Source organism: Falco biarmicus, chromosome 9 (assembly GCF_023638135.1).
Source record: "Falco biarmicus isolate bFalBia1 chromosome 9, bFalBia1.pri, whole genome shotgun sequence".
NCBI lineage: Eukaryota > Metazoa > Chordata > Aves > Falconiformes > Falconidae > Falco > Falco biarmicus.
This window is the reverse complement of record NC_079296.1, coordinates 38,649,526-38,659,162: the sequence shown is the minus strand read 5'-3', so window position 1 is coordinate 38,659,162 and position 9,637 is coordinate 38,649,526. Positions and strand designations below refer to the sequence as shown.

The 9,637-nt window shown below is 38.9% G+C and overlaps 1 protein-coding gene across 3 annotated transcripts in view; it reads right to left on the bottom strand.

The window, feature by feature from the left end:
* CTNNA3 (catenin alpha 3) overlaps nucleotides 1-9,637 on the bottom strand; it is a 500,767-nt gene that overhangs the window by 22,311 nt on the left and 468,819 nt on the right. For all 3 annotated transcript variants that reach the window (XM_056352597.1, XM_056352598.1, XM_056352599.1), the window contains one exon: nucleotides 4-109. In XM_056352597.1, coding sequence (XP_056208572.1) covers nucleotides 4-109 — 106 coding nt within the window. The remainder of the gene's footprint in view (nucleotides 1-3; nucleotides 110-9,637) is intronic.

Below are 9,637 nucleotides of genomic sequence, written 5' to 3'. Positions count from 1 at the left end.
CACCTGATTGGCAATCAACCGTGCTAGGACATCCATCCTTGATCCTGACTCCGAAATCATTTTGGCTGCATTAATTACATCAGATGTGTTCTTCAGCGGTCCTCTACCCCTTCAAATGAAACAAAGAATCCTACTACATTATTCAAAACCTGAGACTAAATCATATCCATGCAAATTAGGCACAGAAGAACTCAATTAAATAAAACAACTAATCCATACAGAAGCAATATTAATTAAATCCCCATCCCCGCCCCCAGCTGTTTTATTTTCATGTCCCACACAGTTGTACTGTTTGGCATCAACTGGATGCGAAGTACCAGAAAGATGTCACATAGTTCTTTCATACTGGAAGCACAACCGATGCCAAATCCTGAGGATAGAGATTTTAAGAGACTACCGGTGTCATTTGCTTTTCCCATGGTTATATGAAGCTGATGTTCCTTTCCTTTCCAGGAATTTTCTAGTAAATATGTTCAAAGAAAGTTCAGCACAGTGATGTATTCTGAGACTCATTATGAGTATCTGGTCAGAAAAACATAGGGTGGTTTTTTGTTGGGTTTTTTTTGTTGTTTTGTTTTTTTTAATATAATTGGTTTACGCAAACAGGAATGGGAATATATGAACAGGGCTGCAATTAAAACTAATGAATGCCACTCAAAATACAGACAGGCCATTTCTGAAAGTACTTTCCAAATAGTATCATAAATTATTCAGAGAAGAATTTTCAATTTAGGAAACCTTGTGAACAGTTTGTCAAGAAGCCAGCCTCTTTTTTTATACACACACCCCCCATCCCCCCCCCCCCCCCAACCCTCAAAAACTTCAATTACATGAAGAAGTTTCTAGAACCTAAGAAGTAAAATGTGAATACTTAGAGTAGGTAATATTGACAATTATTATCTTCACATTCTCTTGTGCTTCAGCATCTTCAATGCTGAAATAATTCAGCTAAACTAAAATCAACACTTTATTATACTACATGTGAGCAACCCTGCTAAATTCAGCTATGCATTAAACATCTTTGACAGGACTAATTCTAGTTTTATTATTGTAAAAATTTAATTCCTGAAGGCCTCATATCAACCTACAAATTTTGCAATGGACAAAGGAAGTAGACAACATGAAAAAAAATCACCATACTTGTTTGTTTGAATGAGAAGACCCTTTTCCTTGAAGTCAGCATGATTTCATGCAAGAAGGCAAACCATTCCAATAAAAAACTCATTTAGTGTAAAATATTATCCTACACAATTACACAAACATTTCACTCTCTAAAAAGACAGCAATGACATCACAACATGGCAGATAATGTTTAATCTGCTCTTTTCTTGATTAATTACGTTTCTTAGCAAAGAAATTTTTGTAAATCCTTGGGGAAAAAGTATACTTTACAAATTAACAGTTCCTTATTGTCAACTTTTGAAGCCCACATTTGGGACGACCAGAATCCGATATTTTATGTGTTATTTTTCTACAGAAAGGTATCTTGTTACAGAAAACCTATCTAGCAAATTGATCAGCTTACAGAAGATTAATAGTGTATGCGGAGAATGTATTTGCAAATGCAATCCCATGTTTCCAGGATTAAGTACTTCAAACTTCACCATACCCTTTATTGCCCTTCTTGGTATATTCCCTTCTAACCCTGAGCTGCACAACTGAATTCCCATGACTGCATACTGAACCTTCCTGCCCTTTCAGTCTACTGATTAGTTTTTCATTGTTATTTGCACTGTGGCAAGTTTCCAAGGCCATAGGTATGTCAGTTGTCCACAGCATGTCCTTCAGGTGTTCTACGAACTATAAGCAGTCCAGTACCTTCCTGGAAAGTTACAACCCAGTCTACCAGCCAAGCAACAGAAGGTGAACACAGGCCAGAATTAAAGCAGTAAGGAAAGGAGAGATGGCCTAACAGTGGAAGTAATTTCTGCCTGGGTTATTCTTCCAAAAGTCAGCAGCTTTTTTGACATTTCACATTGGAAGATATGCTGTCTGAGTATTTTAAAGGTGAAGTTGTTCAAATTAAACTAGCAATTTTCTTGTACCTGTGCAAGCCCCTCAGAGGATGTGGCTAACAAGAATGAAGCAATTCTACCCAAGAAAAGTATTTTAAACAAATGAAAAGGAAGTATTTATTTCTACCACGAATATGCCTACTGTGAGAGCCATTACAGGAATACTCGACAATGAGGACTGACAAGACTTCTGCTCCACTTACCAGCTAACTGCACCAACCTATGGCTCAAGTTCTCCTCTACTACATTCTCTATGAAATGTAGGGCATGGTGCTTACAAACTATAAACCGCAGCTAAGTCTGTAAATAAATGCTCAGAAATAGTGTTTAAGAATGCCTCAGGCTTATACTAAAATGTGTTGAAAAACCAGCATGTTAAGTAAGTTACACATACAAAGACGACTCCTTTGTAACCAAGAGCTATCTGTGCTCTTTTTTTTTTTAATCTTCATGTAAAATCCAGACACTTTTACATAAAGTACAGGTTTAACTGCCTTGGGATATGACATAATGAGCCATTATTCCCAATTTACAATGCTTGGCAACTCCACAAACTAAATACATTTTTAGAGTATTTGGGACAGTACACCAAACCTGCTGAATCACCAGCCAAATGGGAGAAACAGGATGAAATTTCTATGGGGACAACTGCAAACTCTAAATTTGAACATAAATAATCAACTGCATATAGAGAGTGATACAGCCTATGTAGTAGTTTTAAAAAAAAAAAAAAAAAAGATACAGGGGTTTTACAGGGCATCAGTCTGAAGAACAGTCCATGAGGTAGCGCTGTTGTGAAAATAGCAGATGCCACACAGAGATACACAAATGGGCAGATACCCAAAACAAAGTTTCCTTTTGCTTTATCAAGTTTAGTAAGACTGCAGCTGCAGTTCTGTCTGGATTTCCATGAATAAAAGTTTTGACACAATTGGAAACTGTGCAAATAGGATGATTAGACATGTCATAGACATGACCAACAAAGACAGAATGAAGGGTTTAAACCCTCCTTTGATACAGACATTTGAAAGTTAGGAGTGGGGCAAAGGAGAAAGCATAAGCAAAAAAGGCTGTACGATACAAATGGTAACAGTTTCCAAATGGACTTCATGGCTGTAGTGAATAGGGGAGGTAGCACTGAGCTTACATTCTGGAGGTTTCAGGTGAGGCACTGAGATCATGAAGAACTGAAACGGAGCAGCCAGGAGGCTGTGGCATCTCCACCACGGGACAAGGCTGGACAGTCAGCTGTTACAAATGATGGGATGATTTAAGTCCCCTTCTGAGGTTGCTTCCAGTACAACAATTTTCTTACTTTATTTTAAATTACAATTATTTTTAAATTACCAAAGAAGTGTGTTGCCGTCTAATGTTATCAGTGCAGCTGTGCATTTTGTGAATTCCCAGTTTCCCTGATTTAGCACCAGATCAGCAGATTTACAATGCCACTAGCTCAGATTAACTTTCTGAATCTAGATGTTAAGAGACACAGAGTCTATTAAATCACCCAGGTGATTCAGCCATTAGGTGGCTTCCTACCAGTTTTATATTTACTTGCATTTTGTCCAGCAAGTTTGAAGTATGAAAATAAACTTTGCTTGGGAAGCTGTTCTTCTAAGCTACCCATCTCACTGTCTGAAAACTCTTTTCCAGGTATTTCACTTAGTTTGCTCTCCATATCACTGCACCAACATCCCTTTCCTTCTACAGATGTATTCCATGAGCCTCCTCTACCAGGTGCTGAAATACCCCTGGCTAATCTGTGAGACTATTGTGGTACTGGTCCAGCTGTCAAAAATAACCAAATTACTACAGATAATACAGATTTGCGTGCAGAAGCTTAAAGAGGTTAGCTTAGCTCGTACACCTACAGCAGATGCTTAAAGACAACTAAAAAAGATCCTTCCCACTATGTACCATCTGCTAGTCAACAGCATCACAAAATTTCTCCTTCATGGGAGTTTTTCACCTTTTTCTCCTCTTCCACGAGATAAATTCTAGTTTAATTGCTATGGTGTCCATGCAATTTTGTGGTGGTTTTTTTTTTTTTTTCAGTCAGACTTATCTTGCTATTTCTCCCCTGCTTCCAGTCTTTGTAATTTTTAAAGTCAGACTTCATCTCTCACACTCAGTTACTGCATTTACTGAAATTCTTTCCCAGTAATTTCATTGAGTTCACAGCCTACAGTAGTCTCCGACTGCCTGATTTAGATCCATTGCATGGAAGCCCAATACATATATTTTCCTCACATTTCACTATTTCCAAGCATAAAGCCTTACTAGCTAAGTAAGCTGATAACACATTCAAGGCTATGAAAACAAGGACGAGACACAAAGTACTGTATTTATGAGCAATTATATGCCCCCAAGGTAGTGATGGATTGTTACTAGATCTCTTAAATCATTTCTCTAGCCACTGAGAAAACCGGGAATAGACCATAAAAAATTTGAGACACACACATCCAGCTAAGTCTAACTAGAAGGAATGTAGTTGGATTGTGTACAATGAAACCAGTTTAGAGTATGTCCACAAAGCTGTAGGAGGAAAAAAAAAAGCTTCACATAAATGTTTCTTTAAAGGTACAGTTATACAAAGAAAAAAGCTGGACCATGTTATTTAGTACAACACCAAGCATTTTTGAAAATTGTGAAAGACAGACAAGCCTTTTCGTCTAATCATTCTTGCTCCAAGCCATGACAAACAGTGAATCTGCAGATAACTCCATCCCTGTCTGCCTGAACTTAGCCACAATGACTAGCAGGCATCAGCATCGGGCAATACTTTCTGGTTTTCTTCACATTGGAATTACGCTCTGATAAGTAAAAATCAAAACTATTGTCTTAATTCTTATATTAATGGAAACTTGTACTCTTGCCTTAAACCCAAAACGCCTTTGCCATCAGGAAACAGACACGTCTTCTGTCTCCGAGCAAAGCTCAGTGGCTTACTCCTACTCACGGTACTCACCTCAGGAGAAGTTTTGTAATTCCCTTTCATCAGAAACAACAGGGAGCTCTACCGACTCGTCAGTCCCATCAAACATAAGCATTTCATAGCACTGCAAGCATTTCAAGGCATGAAGTTAAGTTTCGCAACTACTGTCATCTCCAAACCACAATCTGAGTGGTCTTTGCCACATTAAAGTCTTGAGCATCAGACACTGACCACTAATTTCATCAGTCCTAATTTCTAGCTCAGAAAATCTGGACAGCTGACACTGTAGTAACAGTTTTACTGGGGACACTGCAGGGAGGCACTAACTCTTAAACCAGCAGAGACCCAGCAATACATCTGTCACTGGTCCTTGCTGTTCCAATCAAAGCTCAGCGATGGAGACAGTCTGGCAGTCCTGGCTAACCCCTGACCAATGTCCATCGGAGCAGTCCCACCTTGTATGGGCAGTCAGGGGTCAGGCTTGGCCTGGATGAGGCTGACTGTTGGCAAAGGCTCCTTCTTGATGGGAATCAACTGGAACATTTCTTGACTTTGTGAAGAAGGTCAGAACATTCATCCAGGTGACACTGCTTAAGGTACATGTCTACTCTTGGGGGAAGTGCATTAATTACATCGCTATGAATTTGTCTAGTCTTATAAGGGACATCCATTGTCTGAGCCGCAGAGAAAAGAAAAATGCTCCTCAACAAATTAGTTACATTTTATATACGCTATGGTATTTACTTCATGCAACTGTCACTAGATTGCATGGTTCGCTTGTGCCTCCTGCAGTTCTGTCCCAAGCAGAGTGTTTCTCCTTTCTCCTACTTCCCACTGCTGCTCTGCAAAATGCTTCTCATACTGGCATTCTTAAAAAAATTTGGATTCCCATCACACATTCTGATCTCTATTCCATTAACTGTTTCTTAAGTTTGCTTGCTTGCTTTTTTTTTTTTTTTTTTTTTTTAAATTTTAACCTAGTGATTGTTTGTGAAGTCCTGGGAGCAGGGGTAAGGAATCAGCTTACTCATAACAAATGCTCGATTAACTTACAGAGTGAATAAATTTTTTTCTGTAATCATTTTGTCTGCCCCTCCCAGCTGAATGTGCAGAGTTTTAGATGAAATCTGTGAAGTGCTTGGTGTTCAAGGATGGAAAAATGATGCTTTTTAGAATCAAGGCTATAACCCCCCCGGCCCTTTTGTTACACCTGGCTGCCCGTCTCTAGCAGTTATACCTAGACAAACAAGAGGCAGCAGAGTTCCTCGGGAAGTTCAGTTAGGGAGAACGTAATTATAGTTTCTAAAGGTGGATCCCAGAGCTGACTGTTACCACTTTACAGCTGTGCACACAGGAGCAAGAAAGATTCTAGTTTCACTCACTTTCTTACCCCCATCTTGAGTTTACAGATTTGGAAATCAGGAGAAGACAATTCTTAATGCTGGCAAAACTGCCAGTGTAACTAAGGCCAAATCCACACTCAACATTTAAGATGCAATGGCTGAAAGCAGTTCCACTCATTAACAAAATAAATGTAATATGAATAGAAGTGTAGCCAGATGATAAAAGGCCAGTGTGAAGAAATGCTAAAAGGTGTGAGATAAACGGCCATAAACTCTGTATTAAATAGTATTTTGTAGCTATAAATAATTTTTTGAGTAAAGGAATTTAAGACTTGTAAAAATACCTGCATTATATTCCATGGAACCAGGAATGGGTGAATGAAGTTCCAGGCAATGTGAACACAACATATATATTATTATCTATTCTATAATTCTGGAAATGAAAGTGAGTTTAAGACAGAAGTTTCTCTTCCCACTTCTGTTTTTTTTCCCCTCCTGCACTGGCAATATCCCTGCACTGGATCTGCGTCTCCCTCAAAGAGGAATAAGGGAGAAGAGGTCCAAAAGCATAGGCCTTCTTACAGCAAGAGTGGGGTGATATATACGAAACACACTTTATAAACTAGTATTACATGGGCTGACGTGGCTAAGACTGGCTTTTATTGGATTGGTACCATTGGTATCTTGAGACAAGTATGGAAGAAAAAGTAGATGAGATTAAAAAAGTATATGTGCACTCAGGTAGGAAAATCAAAGGCACGTATAGAAGTGGAGAGTCAGTCCCTTCACAACAGGACAGTAAGAAGCAATGTGGCATTTCAGTGGATCACAAATCCATCAGGAATCAACACTAGCATGCTGCAGAAGAAAAGGCAATGGGAAAATGGTAAACAGAGAAGTAAGACTTCTCATTTTTACAGTAATGAAGTCTCTGTAGAATTCCTGGAAATACAGAAGACTTAATTTAGAAAGAGAAGACTTGAGTGCCAACAGAATGGATTGGGTTTGGGTTTGCTTCCTAAGCTTCAGCTTATTATGGTGGAATAAGCATTAAGGCTCTGTGAAAAAGCCTGACAGGGGAATTTCTCTTCAACTGCAGTCACTGGGTTATGTGGCAGAAGAGGATTATATGGCACTTACACACACATAGTGTTACGTGGTCTATCAACAATGACATCTTACCTAACATCACACATGTCTTGTCTTGAAGGCATCTATTCTGTCAAAATGGACACCCTTCTGTTCCTAGGAGCACTAGGAATAGACACAGAATTTCTGAATGAACCTGCAGTAACTGGGCCGATGAATTCTAAGCACCAGCTTTCCAGAAACCAAAGTAGTGGGAAAAATACTAAACACAGAAACAGTTCCAAAGTCCAGACTTTTCTTTTGAGTTAAATTGGCAGGAGGCAAACTACACTTACCTCTTCTCCCAGACCTTTACAGAACGATAATGCAACTATGGGTAAGGAAATACTGAAAATGAAGGCCAGTGTAATAATCCACAGGAGTAGTTAAATCCTTTACACAAGTGTGGTAGTTAAATGGGAACTGGAAAGTACTGTTATATACAGCAATTTTATTACACCAATATAAATTTTTATCAGTCCTATGATTTATTTCATTTTCTGCTCTGGGGCAGATTCTACTATCTAGATACCTCATCATTGATCTCATGTTGATAATTTTCTTATCTAGGTCATCCTTCTGTACCCAAATCCCTTCTCCTTTCACCAGCTTTACAAAATAAAGCAAAGTAGTATTCAGAAAGCTTTGCCCTAAGAGGAACCCAGTCATTTATGTCTTTTTGTTGCTCTTACTTCCTATATTTTGTCACCTAAAAAAATCCTCAGAACTTAGAAGACAATACAAAAGCAGATTTTTCAAAGGCCTTTAGTGTCTACCAATTTACATTCTGATAGCAATGTCCAAAATGCTCTGAATTTCACTAAAGATCGCTTGTTGTCTCTGAAGAAAATGTGAGTCTTCTGGTAATTTCACAGAACATCATGAAGACTCTGTGGTGTATTCATTGTTCATCTTCGGTGCCATGCCTGTGCAACAGTGCTTCTCAATGGCCGGCCACCACTACCCCTCAGGCACTGCAACCCAGAAGAGCACAGCCCTGCCTCCCCCTTCGCCCCCAGCTGTTTAACTGGCATGCTCCCTGGCTATCAGTCTGCAGAAGCCCTTAGATCCATCCCTGATAGTGTTTGTTTCTGACCTCCTCATACTTTTCCCAAAGGAGGCCATTTCTGACCCTGTAAAATAAAATGTGACTCTGTAACAACAAACAAAATGCCCTTTATTTGCATTACAATTTGAACAAACTATCTGATAATATTAAAACACAGAAGATACCTTTTTCTTAGCAATCCACTGTGTTTTCTTCCTCTCTGCTTTGATTAATGAAGTAGGAATACAGCTACTTAAACATGAAAAGGACAAAACACTCTTGTTTGTAAGCTCACCTATCTTATTTTGTCAGCTGTATAAACTTTCTCAGAAGAATCCAGGCACTGAAAACTTCGCTGCAGAGTCAAAGGTGAACATGACAGTATTGCAAAATAACTGTCACTAGAAGAGCTATTTCTGGTCTCCAATTTTAGAAGGCATATGGCTTAACACCAAGGAATTTTTGCTTCAGAATGCAGTCCTACATAGCAGAGTGCTGCTCTATCATCCTAATCATGACACTTTTGAAACTGAGAAATCCTGAAATATTTCAGGGAAAAAATGCTGATATTACTTGAATAGTTCCTGAACATTATGTTACTTGTCAACGATGCTTCATAATTTGGAACTACATCTAACTCCATCTGTAAGCAGTGTGGAAGAGAAGAGAAGGGAACATGAGGCAGAAGTCAAGTGGGAACAGAAGAGAAGGTATGCCAGGAGAGAGGAGCTGTATGTGTAGGATGGGAGGTGACAGAGCAGATGAAACCCTGAGTACAAGTTGTTAAATCAGAAGTCTGGCAAAACTAATCATAGCGACAACAGAATGTGGAAAGCAAAGCATCAAAGGGATATGTTTGTACATGTCTCATTCTGATGTGTATGTATATGCATTGAATATTTAACAACCAAATGCAGAAGTACCTGTATATTTACAAATACTTACAGAGCTGAAATTCTACGAACTGTGAGATCTTCCCATACTTACACTTGTGCACACAGCCAGCCACATCTTACCTTCACCTATAAATCCCTAAGTCCAAATCTTCTCAAAGACATCTGGAGTTCTCTTGCCAACCCCGATGAAATCTGTTAATGAAAATGTCCAATTTCTATCCAGTTGAGACCAGTTGCAGGAAATACATATATAAAAAAACCAAACCAAAACA